This window comes from Notolabrus celidotus, chromosome 22 (genome assembly GCF_009762535.1).
Source record: "Notolabrus celidotus isolate fNotCel1 chromosome 22, fNotCel1.pri, whole genome shotgun sequence".
Lineage (NCBI taxonomy): Eukaryota > Metazoa > Chordata > Actinopteri > Labriformes > Labridae > Notolabrus > Notolabrus celidotus.
In genome coordinates, this window is record NC_048293.1 from 4,460,495 (window position 1) to 4,481,136 (window position 20,642).

General features: G+C 40.7%; 1 protein-coding gene across 2 annotated transcripts; it reads left to right on the top strand.

Moving 5' to 3' along the window:
• The first annotated feature begins 876 nt into the window (after positions 1-876).
• hltf (helicase-like transcription factor) lies at positions 877-20,481 on the top strand. 2 transcript variants are annotated; one of them, XM_034675211.1, is made up of 26 exons: positions 952-1,000; positions 1,977-2,046; positions 2,593-2,795; positions 2,887-3,053; positions 3,259-3,398; positions 3,511-3,596; positions 5,838-5,909; positions 6,172-6,363; positions 6,548-6,622; positions 6,714-6,774; positions 6,866-6,923; positions 9,109-9,167; positions 9,279-9,320; positions 9,545-9,655; positions 9,754-9,845; positions 10,113-10,256; positions 13,349-13,481; positions 13,916-14,051; positions 14,607-14,786; positions 14,873-14,988; positions 16,060-16,241; positions 16,351-16,473; positions 16,737-16,849; positions 16,999-17,179; positions 19,079-19,159; positions 19,324-20,481. In XM_034675211.1, the coding sequence occupies exons 3-26, from the start codon at positions 2,598-2,600 to the stop codon at positions 19,465-19,467; spliced, it is 2,886 nt and encodes a 961-aa protein (XP_034531102.1). In that variant the 5' UTR covers positions 952-1,000; positions 1,977-2,046; positions 2,593-2,597; the 3' UTR covers positions 19,468-20,481. The 2 variants fall into 2 exon arrangements, with proteins under 2 accessions (XP_034531101.1, XP_034531102.1); XM_034675210.1 differs by lacking the exon at positions 1,977-2,046 and having other exon boundaries at positions 877-1,000.
• Positions 20,482-20,642: the final 161 nt, after the last annotated feature.

Consider the following 20,642-nt stretch of genomic DNA (forward strand, 5'->3'; position numbering starts at 1 on the left):
CATATTGTTTAACTATTGACATTATATAAGTATTAAAAAAAAAAAAAAACTTTATTATTGATTAAGCAACTGTTTCACAGAGCCCAGTTGACACTCTCAGATTGGGGGGGAGAAGTCTTCAAGAATGTTTTTTTTTTTTAAAGTTATCTAAAAAATAGTACATTTTACCCATTAGAGTAAAAACTATTGACAAAAATAGTAGCTAAGCTTGAAAATAGAAAATGTATTGAGTTTTCTGCCTTTCTTTGTTGCCAGATGACTCCTAAGTTTAGGGTTAGTGAACAGTTAATTATCAAAAGCATCAGTAGCAGTAGGTTAATTCATAAAGGAGCAGGAAACACAGACACATGCTCATATAAGTAGGCTAATTTTCTGCAGACCAGCTAAATGAAGCCACATTGAATCACTTTGAGGGACAGTGGGGGTTGCAAGTCTTTGGCACCTATATTTTGGGGGTCGCTGGCTGAAAAGTTTGGGAACCCCTGATTTAGTGGGTGAGAAATATGATATAACCTGTCTTAAATTTCTCTGCACAGACTCTATATTTAGGATTCTGGATGTTACAAATATTTAATTATGGCCATTTTAACCGTGTTGGGTTCAAGTCATAACCAAATACACAACTAGTAAATTAACAGTAATGAAGCGTGCCAAAATAAAACAGTTTACACACATTTCAGCTATTCATATTTGTCATAATGATGAATATACAGCCAGAATTAAACTATCCAACGACTCATAGTGATTTATATTTTAAGCATCGTTACTGTCTCAGATGACACCATTTCATAAATAAATGTATTTATGTGTCATCCTAATCTGGGGTCATCATTTTCATGAAAATAAAATCTTATTTTGAAAATCACCACCGGAAGTCGTCCACTAAATGCACTTAAATTAACGTTTTGATTTACAAAAACGAAAACAACACCAACATCAGCTGCAGAAACACCAAACAAGGAACTTTGAAAATCACCAGTCTCCTTTGGGAATCCGAGAAGTACGAAACTGTAGATTATAGTTGAAACAAACGCTTTGATGATGTGATTTATTGAGACACATTACTTGTATACACAGCGTATGAGCGGCTAACAGCCTCACTGAATGCAGTCTTTGTGCTATGAGCTAAATAACTAACGTTGTAACATGCTAATATTACGTCATGTTACTTCATCTGTTATACAGAGTAAATGACGGATTAACGTTACTCTGCAGAGTTAGCTAAACAGCACGTAAGGCTAAAGGAGAGACATGTTTAATCACTTGGCTAGCTTGATTTGCTATTTGACATGATTTCGTTCCTTTGTAACCTTAGTGTAAATTAATGTTAGATTACAGCTCTTCTCCATGTCAGACTCTGGAGTTAGAGAATGCATCCATTGTTTTATTCTTGAGGTGTCAATGTGCTGCTTCATCTCCGCAGGGGCGTGCTCAGGCTTTAAGACTCGGGGGCCGAACTGGCTCACAGACTTATGCAGGGGTGGCATTGATCTGTTTGCCTACCCACTTTTGTCTGAAGTCACAATTCAAAGTATTTAAAAAGAATTGAAGTAATCTCCTGCACACCGTGTAGCTGTCAAAAATGCATTATTGGTATATTCAATGTCAATATAACTGTATTTTAAAGGGACAGTACGCAGGTGTTTGCTTGGCATTTTTGATGGACTGATTCTTCTCCTCTGCTCCTGTGCAACAAAATAGATGTCCAATTATTTGTCTGCAGATATTAGTGTCAATAAAAGAAAATGTGCTACATGTGCTACAAAAATCTCTCAATAGACTACAATTGGTACAAAATTCAGCAGCAAGACTTTTAACTAAAACCAAGAAGAGAGAGCACATTACTCCTGTTTTAATGACCCTACACTGGCTGCCCATTGCTTTTAGAATAGATTTTAAGGTTTTACTTATCACTTTTAAAGCACTCTATGGCCTGGCCCCCGAATATATATGTGATCTGCTGTCACCCTACCAGCCCCGGGCGCAGCCTCAGATCCTCAGGCAGGAACCTCCTTAAAGTTCCCGTCACAAAGCTGAAGTCTAAGGGTGAGTGAGTGTTTGCTGTGCAGGCTCCTCGACTGTGGAACGACCTGCCTGAGGATCTCAGGGGAGCTGCATCAGTATCTTCTTTTAAATCACAGCTGAAAACACATTTTTATCGAAAGGCCTTCTTGCAATATTGTTTTATCCACGATGCTACATTTATTTTAAATCTATTTTTATTCACTCATCATTTTATTGTTTTACGGATTTTAATTGTTTCATTGTTTTAATTGCTTTTAGTAGTTTCTCTTTTAGCTGTTCCTCTTAAATTGTCTTGCCTGCCCATATATAACCCCCCCTGCTTTGTTCTCTTTCTGTGGGTTGTTATGATGTTAAGCACGTTGTAACGTCTGTTTTGATAAGTGCTTTATAAATAAACTGTATTATTATATTATTATTTAAAAGCAAAGAAAGCTACTAGATTCCTGTTGTATAATAGCCTAAATAGCCAAGTGACATTTTCTGATGAGTTGCGGTGTTCTATCTCAAAATGTAGTTACTTATTCTCTCTTTTCTGTGTCTGTGCGTCTCTGTCTCTGTGTGCTCCAGGTGTCATGTTTTCCCGCAGGTGGAGGTTCGGCTGGGACAGGTTCAGTGAGGTGGACCTTTTCAGTGGGCGACCTGAGTCCAATGCAGAGACCCTCTCCCAGGCCATCAGAGCTGCAGCATCTGAGGAGCCGGACGCAGACGGCAGCGTGCTGTTTGGAAATCTGCAGGGCACCGTGGTCGGCCTCAGATATTACACCGGAGTGGTGAGGATCAATCTGTGTTCCTCAAATGCAAGGACACGCCTAAAGATAAATGTCGAGACACTTGTAATTGTTTGTGTCTTGTTCTCAACAGGTGAACAAAGGGGAAATGGTTGGCTTAGTGCGAGAGCCTCAGAATCAGTACGACCGCAATGCAGTGATGGTCGCCAACACCTACGGCAACCAGGTTGGTCACATCAAGAAGGAGCTGGCATCAGCGATGGCCCACGTCATGGACAACAATCTGGCGAAAGTAGAGGGGTGAGTGGATCAGGAAGGACAAAAATAATGACTGACATCATCTCCAGAGAATCATTCGTTGTCAATTAGCTTTTTATGTAATTATGGCAAACGACCTCTACTTCTTCACTATTCCCCTTGTTATGGTGGTAAGTGATTTAAGGGAAACAATAAGCTCTATGTCACATAAGAGAAAAGAACATTGTATTTCCTGTGTTTGCATCAGGGTGGTGCATTCAGGGTCAAAAAACTCCTTCACCATGCCTCTGATGCTCTCCTTCTGGGGGAGAGAAGAGAACAAAAATGCAGTGACAGAATACCTGACACGTCGTGGATTTAAACTGAACACAAGTGGGAAAGCAACAGGTACAGATACTAACACGCTAAGCCTTCTCTTCTTGCTTGCCCATCACTTTGATTTGACATTGTTGCATCGGTTTTCTGTCGGTTTAATGTTCATGTATGTGTTTGATTTCAGGTGCAAATTCAAAGTCATATAACAGTGAAGCTGCTCGTGCTTTGGCATCGAAAAAAGGTCTGACCATCGCACTAACCGCAGAGGAGGTAATGTACTGAGTTTAGTTCACATGTCAGTTATCAGGAGACTTTTCTACTGTAGCTGTTAACATCAGTGTGCTGTCAAAGTATGTCTACAAAGCCTCTATAATGTCAGAATTCCTCCCACAGTCCAAAGACATGATGACTATTAGGTTAAAAGTTCCCTTTAAATTACCCCTACACTGAAAAAAATGCCTTTCCAAAAACAAGAAAAAAAACTTATTTCAAGGTACTTTTACCTTGAAATAAGCAAAAGAATCTGCCAAAAGAACAAGTAAACATTTGCTTGGTAAGATTTTGTAAAACAAGATGTAATATTTAGAAAACTGTAATCTTGAAATTAGCAGGGAAAACTTATTTTAAAGGTGACATATCACGCTTTTTTCATCAATATATATTGGTCTAAGAGGTCCCCAAAACATGTCTTTAAAGTTTATGCTCAAAAAAACACTTTGAAATCAGATTTTGGCATGCCTGAAAAGCCCTCTTCTTCAGCCCTCCTCAGAACACTCTGTTTTCTCTCTGACCACGCCCCCTCAGGAAGTGGATGTGCCTCGACTCTCCAGCACGTTGATCTAATGTTTACATGTTGGCTGAATATACACGGCTGCTCACAGATAGCGTTACTTCAACCCTCTGAATCTGATCCAGAATCTGATCCTGACGGAGATGCGCCTGTAGCAGGACCTTTCTGAACGATTGGTCATAGATTTAGTGTTTCTTGTTGTTTTATTTATCAGTGTGTAGACGTGTGTCTTGGTACACAGCGACGAACATGTAGCTATGTGGCTATGCTAACTAGCGCTAGCACTTATCCATGATAAATAAAAATCATCCACTAGATCTTCAAATCTGCAGGCCTGGGGAGTAAAACCGACCTCTGCCAGAAAGGCAGCAGGACCTTTCTGAAGGATTGGTCACAGATTTAGTGTTTCTTGTTGTTTTATTTGTCAGTATGTCGAAGTGTATCTTGGTACACAGCTACAACTACGAACATGTAGCTATGTAGCTATGCTAACTAGCGCTAGCACTTATCCATGACAAATAAAAATCATCCACTAGATCTTCAAATCTGCAGACGTGGGGAGTAAAACTGACCTCTGTGTTTATTAAGACAGCCTACAACTAGCATGCCTCCCTCCTAAGCTCCTTGTTAGCACACATTTGTGCAGGTAATGAAAAACGGAGGAGGGATTCAGTATTATTTTATACAGTCTATGGGCTGAACAAGCTCCGAGCTCTGACTCCGTGACAGACCGGATATTGTTGTTACGTAACAAAAACACGGAAGTCTGAAACGGCTCGTTTCACACACATTTACAGAAAGGTGAAGAAATCAAAACAGGGGCAGAATGGATTTTTTTTCATTCGCGGGGGGTTTGTAGACATGCCAGGGAAACATATTTCAGGTAGAGAACCATTAAAAAGTCGATTTTGCATGATATGTCACCTTTAAGCAGTATTTGACCAGTATTTTAAAGCCTAGTGTCTCAGAATAAGACAGGAATGCTAACATTTAGTATTTTTTCACTCAAAAAAATATATTTGCACTAATACATTTCATGTCAACTTCTTCATTTGAGATATATTCACCTTAATTTGTATTATAGCAGCACTTCTCCAGGTTTAAGACCATCTTGTACTTAAAATAAGATTACAAAGTTTAATTTGAGCATTTTGAGATATAATGTCTTCTCATAGTGAGCTGGATATACTAATATTCAGTCATGTTGTTCTTTAGAATAAGCCAGCTCTGCTCAAAAGTAGGTGTTTCATTGTGTGCATGTAGTTTGAGGATGTATATTATCTGATTTAGAAGAAACAGTGTCTGAAAACTGTAACCCACCCTTAAAAAACAACTTCTTTCTTTCTTTCTTTCTTTTATCAATGGAGCTATTTTCTCCAAAAAAATGAATTTACTTAAATCAAGATTATCCGTCTTCTACAAATAAGATCTCAGCTTGAAAAATGTCTGAAATGTAAAATAAACCTTGTTTCTTCTGAATTACAACTCAAAACAACATCATTTCAAGATTGTTTGACTGAACAAGATATTTAACATGCATTGTCTTAAAACAAGTCGCTCTATCTTGCTCAGATGTTCCTTGTTAAGTAAATGGTTAGTAAAAATAAGTAATGGGATAAGCGGTATAGATAATAGAAGGACATGCAGATGAATAAATGAGTAAATATGAAATCATACTGTTAAAGTTGCCTTTTGCTTACACATATTCTCTTTACTTTCAGCTGAAGAATGCGTTTGACAACCTGTTTGAAGGCCTGGTGGAGAGTAAAGATGGAGAAAAAGAAGCTGCAAAGGTGAATATTTGATGTTATTGTTCAACATGTTGTCTTATTTTGTATTTATCACTACTCTTATAATGATTTAACCTTCAATTATTGACATGTTTATGTCTCTTTTTTTAAACATTTTGAAAGAAAAGTCATATTTCTTTATCAAATCCACAAAAATCCTCGATGTAAGAATATCATTAGAGAGTCCATGCTGTGGCTATAATATTTGTGTATTTCCATGAGTTTCTCATCTTTAGTGTAACGGTGTCACTCTCTTTCTCCGCAGTCCGTGGGCACTCCTCTCCTGCCTCACCAGAAGCAGGCGCTGTCCTGGATGTGCGCCCGAGAAAACAAGTCAGCACTGCCGCCGTTCTGGGAGAAGAGGGGAGAGCTGTACTACAACAGCCTCACGTGTTTCTCTGCCAAAGAGATACCAGAGAGAGTCAGAGGGGGGATCCTAGCTGATGACATGGGACTGGTGAGTAGTCATCATCAGTATATCATCATTAACTTGTATTTTGAGGTCTTCTAAAGGAAATATAAATGACAGAGACAGTGGTAATTTGTGTGTTTACCTCAATAGTAATGAAAGAAAATGCTCCACACTGCTGCCATCGAAGCAAACTGAAATAAACACTGAAGCCTCTGCTTGTGTTTTCCAGGGAAAAACTCTGACCACCATCGCTCTGATCCTCACCAACTTTCATGGAGGAAAGCCTCTGCCTGTGGAGAAATGTGTAAGTGTTGTTTGTGTGAATTTGTTATTTTAACTAAATCTGTAAAGACTTGAGTTCAGTGCTTATTCAGTGTTTGTTTACATGTTTTCAGACAGAGAAGTCTTCGCCTTTTAAAGCCAAAAGTAAATCACAGACGGCCTCCAAACTGGAAGGTACTCTGAGCCGTCAGTGAATAAACTGCTGCAGATTATCTGAGTCAAAGAATTCAGAATAAGATCACTAATGATGGTGTGTTTGTTTCAGGAAGCAGCAGTGCAGTCGATGGAGCACGATTGTGCAACGCAGCAGCTGGTTCAGATCTGTAAGGGTTTTTTAAAGCGATAGTTGGCTTCTTTTGAAGGGGTGTTGTATGAGGTACTTGTCAACAGAAAGTGTATTACTCACAGGGGATGCAGATTAGTTCTGCCTCTTTGTGGAGAAAAGGACCAGATAACCATAATATAAGTTAGGCTATCGCTGCTGCAGATGGGATCAGTTCTTCCACGTGATTTAGCTAACTTTAAGAACACATCTGTCAGCAAAAAACAATGCTAAAAAATGTAGAAGTAGAATACATTATTACACCAGGAATATTGTTTGGGTTGGAGTTTGTCAATCAATCAGACTTTATTTATAAAAGTTTTTTTTACCTAGTGCAGTACTTAAAAACAACTAAAAATAGAATGAATTAAAGCTGGGGTTGGTAATCAGATTTAGATACACTTTTTGTCATACTGGTTAAACTGATCTTTATGTCCTGATGGCAATCATTACATGATGTGTTCCTAAAAAAGCTGCTATCTACAGCCGGAGTAAACCTGGGAAAACACCAACCAATCACCGTTTTTTGGCTCCCCAAATTTTAAACCAATCAAATCCCGTCCAGCCGTTCTGCCCTCCTCCTGCGCGTACATTTCCCCGGCGTGCACTCCGAATCCCCGTCTCCTGCCTCTACTTCCCCTGACTCTATTTACTGCCCCTCTCGCTCGTCCTCGGGCCTGTCCCCTCTGACCTGATGAGGTGCTTTGCTCAGGACTGTAGTCCGGATCAGAGTCTAAAAAGCTCTCACCACAAGCAGAATAATTAATGACGTTCAGTAAGTCCTACAGAAAATATAGATTTATTGTAGCTTCCGTCCGGACGCTGTAGTGATGACGAGCCGATTCATGAACACGTTGAGTTTTAATAACCGGTCACTGTCGGACGTGATCACGCCAACCAACAAAACAACAATCAATGTTTGAATGAATGAAAAACTTCTCCTCTCCTCTCTCCCACTCGCACTCTCTACACCTCTCCTGATGCCTTCACTGACCGTCAACACTGTAGGAATTAAGAACATTTACACTGAACACGTTTAACAAACAGTAGAGCTGTTACAGTTTTATATGTGTGTTATAACTTTTCTCCTGATATCGTGTCACCATGACAACTGGATAATGCTAGCATGATAGTTGTGAGTACTAACAGCAGCCATGTTTGTTTGTGTTTTTAACTTTCACTATGAGAATGTTTTGGTGAGGACCGGTTTTGAATCAGTCACGATCATATGGTCGAGAATCAGCGGCGCTCGTGCATGTGAGCGGGGGGGGGGGGGTCGTTTTGGAGGAGCTCCGAGGGAGGAGGGGAGGGGTTAGACGGAGTCCTGAGGAAAAGCTACATTCAAATTCATGCTGGTTTACCGAGACTACCAACCCTAGCTTTAAGAAAAAGATATATATAAAAATATAAATAAAAAGACCCCCCATCCCCATCCTAACCCTAACACCAGCCCGACCCCAAACCCAACCCCCCAATCCTAAGGTTAAGAACACAATATATGCAGCAATAATAATAATAACAATTAAAATGACATTAAATACATGAAAAATAAAAAATAAGTTGCTGAACGAACTGAGAAAACACTCATGGTATGAGTAAGATGTTAGCATGGTAAGATGTTAGAACTCAACACAGGAAATCAAACTCACCAAAAAAAAAAAAATTTCCAAGATAATAAAACACTCAAATATTAAACCATTAAAAGAAATTAAGATGCTATAGTTAAAAAACACCATCATAAATAAATACAAAGTGACTAAAGTTTGAACTAGATAATAAATAAAGTAAGTAAGGTGAAATAAAACTTTCATAAGAATAAAACTCAGTTCAAAGTGAGACTAAAAGGTATATTATTATAGGTGTATTATAGGTAGCTTAATTAAGTGGTAGAGCTGATCCTGTCTGTAGTGGTTGATAGATTAGCTTCCATTCCAGTTCTCTGGCCAAGCTGGCAAGTACTATTGACAAGTACTTCATATAACCTAGCTCCAAAAAAAACATTCTGTCCCTTTAATTGAACACATTTTGATTTTCAGTTTCATGTGCACGCCTACTTCGAAATGTCTATTGATTCCAAGGGCTTTCTTTGTCTGATTTTGTGAGCCTGACTTTGCTTTCAGTATTTTCCAATAACCTTATTTCTGTACCTGAGTCAAGAGGTCAATGATATTATCTGTGTATATCAGTCATCAGGATCAGGAGATCTCACCAGACGTGCTGAAGAAAGTGGTCGAGTCAGATAAAAGTAAGAAAAGTGTTTCTTCTGTGTGTAAAGCTCCAATCACAATGTTTATGCCTTTTTCCTCTCCTGTGTTTTGCTTGTGGACAAACATTTTTACCTGACTTCTCATCACAGCCACATGCAAAGGAGAGATGAAAGCCATCAAACGAAAGCAAGGTAAGATAAAAGCTCAGTAAGCTCTTTGTTTTAAACATGGTGTTTATTGAGGACACAGCATGATGTAGCTTCAAAGGGAATCTTCTTAAAAACGCAAGATAATGTGCTTTTAAATAGATTTCGTCAGGTCAACATAACTGTATATTGATATTTGTGTTGCTTGTGTTGTTCTCTTGTTGTAAAATAATTGAACAAAACTAATTACCTGTATATAAACTGTGCAGAGGCCCCGTTATTCCTGGAGGATCTGGGTTTTGCTGCTGCAATGGGAGGCTCCGCTTCAGATCTGGGCTCAAAGAAGAAGAAAATAGTGAAGAAGGCCACTCCCACACCGGGTAAGGTCTTCCTTTACCTGGTGTTTTATGCTTCACATGTTGTTTTAAGGTATTGAAACAAAATCATAGAACATAATAAGTAACTTTTCTGTGCACAGCTGTGGAAACCTCCATCCCTGAGAGTGCAGAAGACTTATCAGCAAGAGCGACTCTCATCATCGCACCGCTCTCTGTGCTCAGCAACTGGCTGGTGAGGAAACAACAAGAACTACCCACCATTATTAAAAAGCACTCTGTTAATTCTGTCACAGGACTGCATCATGTGGTGCCCTGCTTATTAGTTTGCCAATGAATAAAAGTGGAGAAAGTCATATGAAAGGGAAAGAAAACGCAAGCATTAACGGATGACAAGCAACAAAGCATTTTGTAGGCTTTTAGATGATGCCAAAGCTACATTTAACACCACCTTTCTGCCCCTGAAGTCGTCATTTGTCCTGTTTTTCTTCCTCCTGTGCAGGATCAATTAGATCAACATGTGCACGCTAACGTGAAGCTGAACGTGTATCTGTATTACGGCTCAGAGCGCAACAGGAGCAAGAAGTTTCTGTCCTCTCAGGATGTCGTGATCACAACCTACAACGTCCTCTCTGCTGACTTTGGGGTGAGTTCAGAGACATCACATATACGTATGTGCGAAGCTGTGAGGTAATCGAAGGTGCTCCCACAGACAAAAAAAACACTGACAGGGTTCCCACGTGTCCTGGAAAACCTGGAAAACCTGGAAAATGGGAGAAAGTCAAATGTCCTGGAAAATCACATATAGTCCTGGAAAATGATTCCAACATGGCTGCATTCCACCTGACCCTATTAACAAAACACATCCCCATTCATTGAAAGTTGAGTGCATGCTGTGCTGGAAAAGACAGCAACACTGCACAACTTTTTTCACATCTTTTCTCCTTCACTTCATAATCATGCATTCACAGAAAACGGGGGTATATTGTTTATGTTTTATGGTACATGAACCTTGTAGAGTGCTCCTTTGATTCAAAGAGTCTTATATTTAAGTTATAGTGTGACCAGTGGAGTCGGGCAGAGAGCTTGGGGGTCTGTGCCTCACAACTTTCTCTGCAGGCTGAGAGCTCAATTACTGTACTCTAGCTCAGTTGTTCTCAAAGTAGGTATAGGGTTACGGTTGTGATTAGGGTTAAGATTAGGGTTAGGGTTAGGGTTAAGGTTATGATTAGGGTTCAATTTAGGGTTAGGGTTAGGGGTTGTGATAAGGGTTAGGGTTAGAATTAGTGTTAGGGTTAGGGTTAGGTTTAGGGTTATGATTAGGGTTAGGGTTAGAATTAGGGTTAGGGTTATGATTAGGGTTAGGATAAGGGTTAAGGTTATGATTAGGGTTAAGATTAGGGTTAAGATTAGGGTTAGGGTTAGAATTAGGGTTAGGGTTATTATGATTAGGGTTAGGGTTAGGGTTATGATTAGGGTTAGGGTTAGGGTTAGGGTTATGATTAGGGTTAGGGTTAGGGTTATGATTAGGGTTAGGGGTTAGGGTTAGGGTTAAGATTAGGGTTAAGATTAGGGTTAGGGTTAGAATTAGGGTTAGGGTTATGATTAGGGTTAGGGTTATGATTAGGGTTAGGGTTAGGGTTATGATTAGGGTAAGGGGTTAGGATTAGGGTTAGGATTAGGATTAGGATTAGGGGTTAGGATTAGGGTTAGGATTAGGATTAGGGTTAGGATTATGATTAGGGTTAGGGATTAGGATTAGGGTTAGGGTTAGGATTAGGATTAGGATTAGGGTTAGGATTAGGGTTAGGATTAGGGTTAGGATTAGGGTAAGGGTTAGAACCAGAACTAAATTTAAGCATACAGAACCAGAACCAAACTAATTCAAACAGAACCAGAATCAAACTGAACCAGAACCCAACCAGAACCGAACCAGAACAGAACCGAACAAGAACCATACCAGTAACGAACCAGAACCGAACCAGAACCGAAACAGAACCGTACCAGAACCGTACCAGAACCGAACCAGAACTGAACCAGAATCGAACCAGAACAGAACCGAAGCAGAACCATACCAGAACCGAACCAGAACCGAACCAGAACCGTACCAGAACCGAACCAGAATCAAACCAGAATCGAACCAGAACTGAACCAGAACCATACCAGAACCATACCAGAACCGAACCAGAATCGAACCAGAACCGTACCAGAACTGAACCAGAATCAAACCAGAATCGAACCAGAACTGAACCAGAACCATACCAGAATCATACCAGAACCATACCAGAACCGAACCAGAATCAAACCAGAATCGAACCAGAACTGAACCAGAACCATACCAGAATCATACCAGAATCATACCAGAACCATACCAGAACCAAACCAGAACCGACCCAGAACCGAACCGAACCAGAACCGAACTGAAGCAAACTGAACCCGAACCAGAACCAAACTTGTGCAATGTGCTTAATCTGTGTTACAATTATCAGGGGGCCATGGACAATTTTCTCACCTGTAAGGGGTCCCTGGCTCCAAAAACTTTGAGAACCCCTGCTCTAGCTAGTAGGAGTGCAAACTCCTGATAGTGAAAACAAACGGAACAAAAAGAGCGACACAGAAACTCCATGTTGTAGACATCGCTGATCATAATAGACATCACCATGCAGGAAGACAGTTTAAATTTTTTTAAACCTCTTAGAGATCTTCAAATACAGAGTGCATCTTTACACCGGTGTGATTATTTCAGAGTTTACGGTAACTCAAATAAAAAAACGTGGGGTTGGGGTTAGGGTTATGGGTTAGAATTAGGGTTAGGGTTATGATTAGGGTTAGGGTTGTGATTAGGGATAGGGTTAGGGTTATTAGGGTTAGAATTAGGGTTAGGCTTAGGTTTAGGGTAATGATTAGGGTTAGGGTTAGGGTTAGGGATAGGATTAGGGGGTTAGGGTTAGGGTTAGGGTTAGGGTCACCATGCAGGAAGACAGTTTACATTTTTTAAATCTCTGAGAGATCTTCAAATACAGAGTGTGTCTTTACACTGGTGCAATTTTTTCAGAGTTTACGGTAACTCAAATAAAAAACGTAACATATGCTTTGTTTTATATCGACCACTTAGCAGGATGAATATCAGGATTAAGCAGGTATATTTTGAGTTAGAGTTGAGTTGAGAAACATTTGTGGCCATTTTTGTCATTCAGTTCTATTTAGGTCATTAATGCACTGATCCTCTGATCATTATTATTATTTAATTATTTCAGTAAGGCAGCTTCTTGATTCCTTTGCTGGCTCTTTTGTTTTTTTCTTAGCTCATTTTATATTTATTGAGAAAAGAGAAAGCTGAGATGTTGCCCATCATTGTTACTTGGTTGCACTAATAAAGTGAAGTGCTGTTCAGCTGTGGTTGCATTATTCTATTATCAATTTGCCATCATTTTTAAGTATGTGAGAGATGATTATTCTGATAGCCATAGACTACATGTCTTTCAATGTAGACTTCCACTGAGAGGAACATATTAGACTATTTAGGAACTAAATTAGGAACTAAATTTAGACTGTCATACCAGCTTGATCATCACTGAAAATGTCCTGGAAAATGATCTCTGGAAAAGAGTGGGAACCCTGACTGAACTTATCCAGTAATTATCTGTCCTGATTTAGACTGTGTTTAATCTGCTTATCTCCGTCCACAGAGACAGTTTCTTCCCCTTTAAAAATATAATTTGTTTGTTTCCCTTTCAGAATAAGAGTCCCCTCCATGGTATCACTTGGCTTAGGGTTGTACTAGATGAAGGACACGTCATAAGGAACCCTATTGCAAAGATGAGTAAGGCCGTGCTGGACCTAAAAGCTCAACGGCGCTGGATTTTGTCAGGTATACCCACATGTTAGCATTAGTTCACAAAATGAATACTTCAGTCAAAATATTTGAATTCGGGGCACCATTGGCCTAGCGGTCTAAGCGCGTGCCCCATATACAGAGGCTATAGCCCTCGTCGCAGAGGTTGCAGGTTTGATTCCAGCCTCAACCATTTCCTGCATGTCCTCTCCCTCTCTCTACTCCCCACATTTCCTGTCTCTCTTCAGCTGTCCTGTCAATTAAAGGCCAAAATGCCCCAAAAATATAACTTTAAAATATTTGAATTCATGTCAACATGAGATAACATCACAAAAACATTTCCTAGCGTCTACGATGAACTCTTATTTCGACTGTCTACTCACAAAACACAATGAAGTGATACTAATACAGCCTCAAAGCAGTTATCAGATGCTTGTGTCTTCAGTGTGTGTGTTCTTCAAACCCTCCAGGTACTCCGATCCAGAACAGCGTGAAGGATATGTGGATGCTGCTGGCCTTCCTGCGTCTGAAGCCATTTGATGTGCGGGAGTGGTGGAACAGAGTGATACAGAGACCCATTACTCAAGGAGACAAGGTCGGACTGCAGTGAGTACTCACAGATATAAAACCCACTGTGCTGTACGGATCTAGAAACTCCAGAGGGCGCTATTTACTGTGAAACTTCAAGGTGCAGTCAGTCAGTCAGGAAATCCAGAGTGGACCTGACATTTTATTTTAATTCTCATATGGTTGCAATCTACTCTGTTCAGGCATCTCTCCTGGAAAAATATGTCCTCCTCAGATTTCTCCTTGTTTTAAAGCTTTGAGTGCTACCTCTTCTGAATCAAAGCTCTAAAGACTAAGGGTGTCGAATCCAGCCCACAGTGTAGCGCCTCTTAGATTCAGCTTGAAGTCTTATTCAGATAAAGATGGTTATGTCTCTGTATCATCTCTCTCTCGCTCTCGTTTGAGGTTCGAGGTGTCTGCCTGTTGAAATAACATTTTTCAGACAAAAGCATCAGATGTTTAGCTGTGAAGTTCCTACAAATTACACCCAATTCTTATTTCCTGCATAAGATTTGCTAACAAGATATCTTTCCTATCACACCACAAATAATCAGGCATCAATATTGATTAACTTCCATGATTAATACTCTGCAGGAACCTTCAGACCCTGGTGAAGTGCATCACCCTGAGACGCACCAAGACCAGCGAAGTGAACGGGCGCCCCCTGGTGTCTCTGCCTGAGAAGACAGTGTGCGTGGAGCAGGTGGAGCTGAGCCAGGCTGAGAGAGAGGAGTACGAGCTGGCACGTAACGAGGGAAGAAGCACCATCAGCAGGTGTGTGTGCATGTATGTCGTGTAAGGATGAGGTCTTTTTGTGGATTTAAAAAAAAGTTGTACTACCTGTGTGTTTCTGTGTGCAGATACGTAGCTGAAGGGTCCGTGTTGAGGAACTATGCAGACGTGTTGGTCATCCTGATGAGGCTCAGGCAGCACTGCTGCCACCCGGACTTAATCGCAAAAATAACCTCAGACCTGGGTAAAGCCTCTATTGTGACATGATATGTGTCTTAGTAGAGTTTTAAATGAAGTATCTTAAAGGTGACATATCATGCAAAATCGACTTTTTAATGGTTCTCTACCTGAAATATGTTTCCCTGGCATGTCTACAGACCCCCCCCGAAAATGAAAAGAATCCATTCTGCCCCTGTTCTGATTTCTACACCTTTCTGTAAATGTGTGTGAAACCAGCCGTTTCAGTTTTCAGTGTTTTTGTTACATCACAACGACATCCAGTCTGTAAGGAAGTCAGAGCTCGGAGCTTGTTCAGCCCATAGACTGTATAAAATAATACTGAATCCCTCCTCTGTTTTTCATTACCTGCACACACAAGTGCTAACAAGGAGCTTAGGAGGGAGGCATGCTAGTTGTAGGCTGTCTTAATAAACACAAAGGTCGGTTTTACTCCCCACGTCTGCAGATTTGAAGATCTAGTGGATGATTTTTATTTATCATGGATAAGTGCTAGCGCTAGTTAGCATAGCTACACAGCTACAACATGTAAACATTAGATCAACGTGCTGGAGAGCCGAGGCCACATCCACTTCCTGAGGGGGCGTGGTCAGAGAGAAAAACCAACCGTTCTGAGCAGGGCTGAAGAAGAGTGTTTTCCAGGCAGACCAAAATCTGATTTCAAAGTGTTTTTTTGAGCATAAACTTTAAAGACATGTTTTGGGGACCTCTTAGACCAATATATATTGATGAAAAGAGCGTGATATGTCACCTTTAACTCTGAGGTCACTTGTTACACAAAAAGGCTTGATGAGGACTTTTTATCATGGATTTATTGTTTTGATATGATAAGATTTTTATTAATACTACATTTATTTACAGTCTTTAAGATTAATGCTGGATGGATGGATGTTCACAAGTCCACAGCTAGCAGCAAGCTGTAAATTAAAGTGTTGTATTGTTTTCAGTTTGATTGTTCTGATGGCAAAGTGACATACTGTTTGAATAATCAGTAGGTAGACATGAAACCTGCGTCCTCATTTTTAGTTACAGCCCTTGCCCCATGTCCTCACGTAAATGCATCATTAATTACCTGTAGGTGCTTCAGCGACGCCTGCAGAGCTCAGGGAGCGTCTCATAGAAAAGCTGCGCATGGTGCTGGCCAGCGGCTCCGACGAGGAATGCTCTGTGTGCCTGGACTCGGTCCGTCTGCCCGTCATCACACACTGTGCCCACGTTTACTGCCGGCCCTGCATCGCACAGGTTATCAGCACCACGCAGGTACGTGTTGCAGCCCTCAGAATACAGAGGAGGCTTGTAATATAAAAGGCTTTTGACAACTGGAAACGTAGCTGCCAATAATTACAGTACTCCATGTGTCGTCTTACAGGACGGGGCGCGCTGTCCTCTCTGCCGAAATGAGATCAAGACCAGTGAATTGGTGGAATTTCCACAGGAGGAAGTGGAGGAGGATAAAAGTGTAAACTCAGAGAAGTGGAGGACGAGCTCAAAGGTAAATGAAACTGCAGCTGCTGAATATGCTGGAGATAGAAATATAATTTTATTATTAAACCTTGTAGGGGAAGGAGTTATTTTCTCAGTGAAACTTTACTTGCTGAGTTAACTTACCATACTTGGTTGCACTCAGTTGTATTAGAATTACTTTTACTACTATCACTATTTTTTGTAAATCTCTCCCTAATTCTTTCCCCATAGAGTCATCGTTAATAGTGTGACATCTGTAGCCTGGTTTAAACCCTGTGTTCTCCTCTGTAGGTGCAAGCGCTGATGGGAAACCTGCTCAGGCTGCGATGTGAAGACAGCGGCATCAAGTCTTTGGTTGTCTCTCAGTTCACACGCTTCCTCACTATACTGGAAACCCCACTCAGGTGACACACTCTCAGCTGAGGCTCAAGATTTGAAAGCAGTGTGTTTTGTTGAATTGTTCACTTTTGTTGATTTATTTGTGCTTGTTAAGGAAGTCTGATGAAATAAATGTCAGTAATCTTCTTTTATTGTCCCCCCTCCTCTACATCAGAGAGCATGGTTTCAGTTTTGTGCGCTTGGACGGCAGCTTGAGCCAAAAGAAGAGGACTCAGATCATACATGAGTTTCAGAGCTCCGACTCTGGCGGCCCTTCCATCATGCTCCTGTCACTCAAAGCTGGAGGGGTGGGGCTTAACTTGACCGCTGCCTCCCGTGTTTTCCTCATGGACCCTGTGAGTAATGACTTTTGTCAGGAATGAGATACACTTGTGTTTTTGTTTTGTTAGAGGCAAGTGAGGAAAATAAATCTTGCTTTCTCTCTGTTTTTTTTTGTTTGTTTTTTGGCCCAAGAGCAGGTGATACAGTTTCTGATATTTTCTTTATTTGTGAAACTGGAAACAAACTGCTTACCTGCTCAACATTTTCAAAATGTGCATGATCACTTTCCTACAATTCTTAACTTCAACAAGGAGGAGTTTTTATCTGTATTAGCCCTTATTTTGAGTAAGAAAATGGTCTGGGGTAAAAGCTGCATGTTCAACCATCTACAGTCATGGCCAAAAGTTTTGAGAATGACACAAATATTACATTTTCACAAAGTCTGCTGCTTCAGGGTTTTTAGGTGTTTTTGTCAGATGTTTCTATTTTATAATGAAATACAATTAGAAGCATTTCATAAGTATCAAAAGCTTTTATCGAGAATTACACAGAATTCATGCAATAAGTCAATATTTGCAGTGTTGACCCTTCTTTTTCAAGACCTCTGCAATTCTCCCTGGCATGCTGTCAATCAACTTCTGGACCAAATCCTGACTGATGGCAGTCCATTCTTGCATAATCAATGCTTGGAGTTTGTCAGAATTTGTGGGTTTTTGATTGTCCACCCGCCTCTTGAGGATTGACCACAAGTTCTCAATGGGATTAAGATCTGGGGAGTTTCCTGGCCAAGGGCCCAAAATCTTAATGTTTTGTTCCCCGAGCCATTTTGTTATGACTTTTGCTTTATGGCAAGGTGCTCCATCATGCTGGAAAAGGCATTCTTCATCACCAAACTGCCCTTGGATGGTTGGGAGAAGTTGCTCTCGGAGGACGTTCTGGTACCATTCTTTATTCATGGCTGTGTTTTTAGGCTAGATTGTGAGAGAGCCCACTCCCTTGACCGAAAAGCAACCCCACACATGAATGTTCTCAGGATGCTTCACTGTTGGCAAGAGACAGGACTGATGGTAGCGCTCACCTCGTCTTCTCCGAACAAGCCTTCCTCCAGATGCCCCAAACAACCGGAAAGGGGATTCATCAGAGAAAATGACTTTACCCCAGTCCTCAGCAGTCCAGTCCCTGTACCTTCTGCAGAATATCAGTCTGTCCCTGATGTTTTTACTGGAGAGAAGTGGCTTCTTTGCTGCCCTCCTTGACACCAGGCCTTCCTCCAAAAGTCTTCGCCTCACTGTGCGTGCAGATGCACTCACACCTGCCTGCTGCCATTCCTGAGCAAGCTCTGCACTGGTGGTGGCCCGATCCCGCAGCTGTAACACCTTCAGGAGACGGTCCTGGTGCTTGCTGGACTTTCTTGGGCGCCCTGGAGCCTGTTTGGCAACAATTGAACCTCTCTCCTTGAAGTTCTTGATAATTGGATAGACGGTTGACTGAGGTGCAATCTTACTCGCTGCTATAAACTTCCCTGTTAGGCCCTTTTTGTGCAATGCAATGATGGCTGCACGTGTTTCCTTGCAGGTAACCATGGCTAACAGATGAGGAACAATGGTGTCATGCACCATCTTCCTTTTAAAGTGTCCAGTCACTCAATCGTGACAGATTGATCGCCAGCCTTGTCCTCATCAACACCCACACCTGTGTTAATGTGTGTGACACCTGTGTGTCATTGAAATGATGTTAGCTGGTCCTTTTGTGGCAGGGCTGAAATGCAGTGGAAATGTGTTTTTGGTGATAAAGTTCATTTTCAAGGCAAAGAGGGACTTTGCAATTAATTGCAGTTGAGCTGATCACTCCTCATAACATTCTGGAGTATATGCAAATTGCCATTATAAAAACTGAAACAGCAGACTTTGTGAAAATTAATAGTTGTGTCATTCTCAAAACTTTTGGCCATGACTGTACTCCATGTGTTTTAGGCCTGGAATCCTGCCACCGAGGAGCAGTGTATCGACCGCTGCCACCGTCTGGGACAGAACAAGAAAGTGTTCGTAACCAAGGTCAGAAAACGTACTATATATTTTTCCATGTTTATTAAACTCTGCTCTGAAAGATTAGTGAATGTATTGTCTGTAGCAAGGCATCGAATTCCTCAGCAGGTTCAGTGTTGTCTGATTAACACAGTAAAAGACTGACAAGTTTGTTCTGTGTTTGTCTCTTAAAGTTCATTGTGAAAGACTCAGTGGAGGAGAACATGGTGAAGATCCAGAGGCAGAAGCAGGACCTGGTGGAGAAAGCTTTCGGCTCTACAAACACTGACAGGAAAACATCTCGCATTGATGAAATCAAAGCTCTGATGGAGCTGTAGATGTTTCCATCGGAACCTGAACTGATGCAAACAAACAAACAAACAATAAACAACACCAAGAATAAGTTGTGTTTCAACTTACACTTGATTGAGTTCTTTATTTGGGGTGAGTTCTCTTGTCTGTTCATCTGAAGGGCTGCAGAGTTTTGTCACATTTTAATCAATTCATCGACAGTTGATCACAAAGATTCTTCTTTTTTACTTCTTGTTGCAGTTTAATTTTCAGGATGCACTGCTTAGCAAGCTCCCAGCTTTCTTATATATAGTGCATCGAACTGGGTTGTCTTGATTTATTTGATCACAAATCCATCACAGACTGTAGCTGTGGAGGCATTTGTTCTAACTCGTTACCAAGCGGTGTCCTCGGGTGTTAAAAACGAAGATGATTTGGAAGTGCAAAGAAGTGCAGTTCCTCAAGTGTCCACTTGAGGCTGCCTCCAAAAGCCAAAGAACTCCCTTTAGAGACATATCATGACCAATATCAAAGCATAGTTAAACATGTTTACAGCCTGGTTCATAAAGCATAAAGCAGTCATTGTGTTTGTACGTGAAGTTTTTTATAACTCATCTGTTTTGATTATATGAAGGTTTAGAGTTGACTCTTGTGGCTGATTAGACTGATGGGTGGCAGCGTTGCAAGTATCTGTGAGGTGGCAAAGTTATGGCCACGGCTCCACCTTTTAGCCAGTTTCTTGATTAGCCACAAGCTAGATAGTGTCAACATTTCCAATATGGTGACCGCCATCTTTGGTCTTCAAAACACCTCTTCAGAATCTGTCACTTAAGACGCTGAGACTACATCCATGTTTTACGGGGTTAATGGTTATTAACTTTTGATGAAGGTTTACAGCTGTTGTCATCTGATGTTCTGTGTATCAGATGTTTTTTCCTGCCATCTCTGGGTTTAAGAAATGTCGATTTGTTGTTTTTGTAGTTGACCAATCACAGAGCAGCGTTCAGAACATCAGTGGTTCATTCAATGCAAACATGGAATAAAAGGACAATTTGTTACGACACAAGTTTCCATTCATTTTGAGAATTCCAAAATGTATCGTTGACATGGTGTTTTCTATTTTGAGGAATTTAACATTTTTAAAGTCAGAACTGATCAATTACTACACTACATCCTAATTAATATGGCATGGAGTTTTAAAAAAATGGACATTTACGAGAAA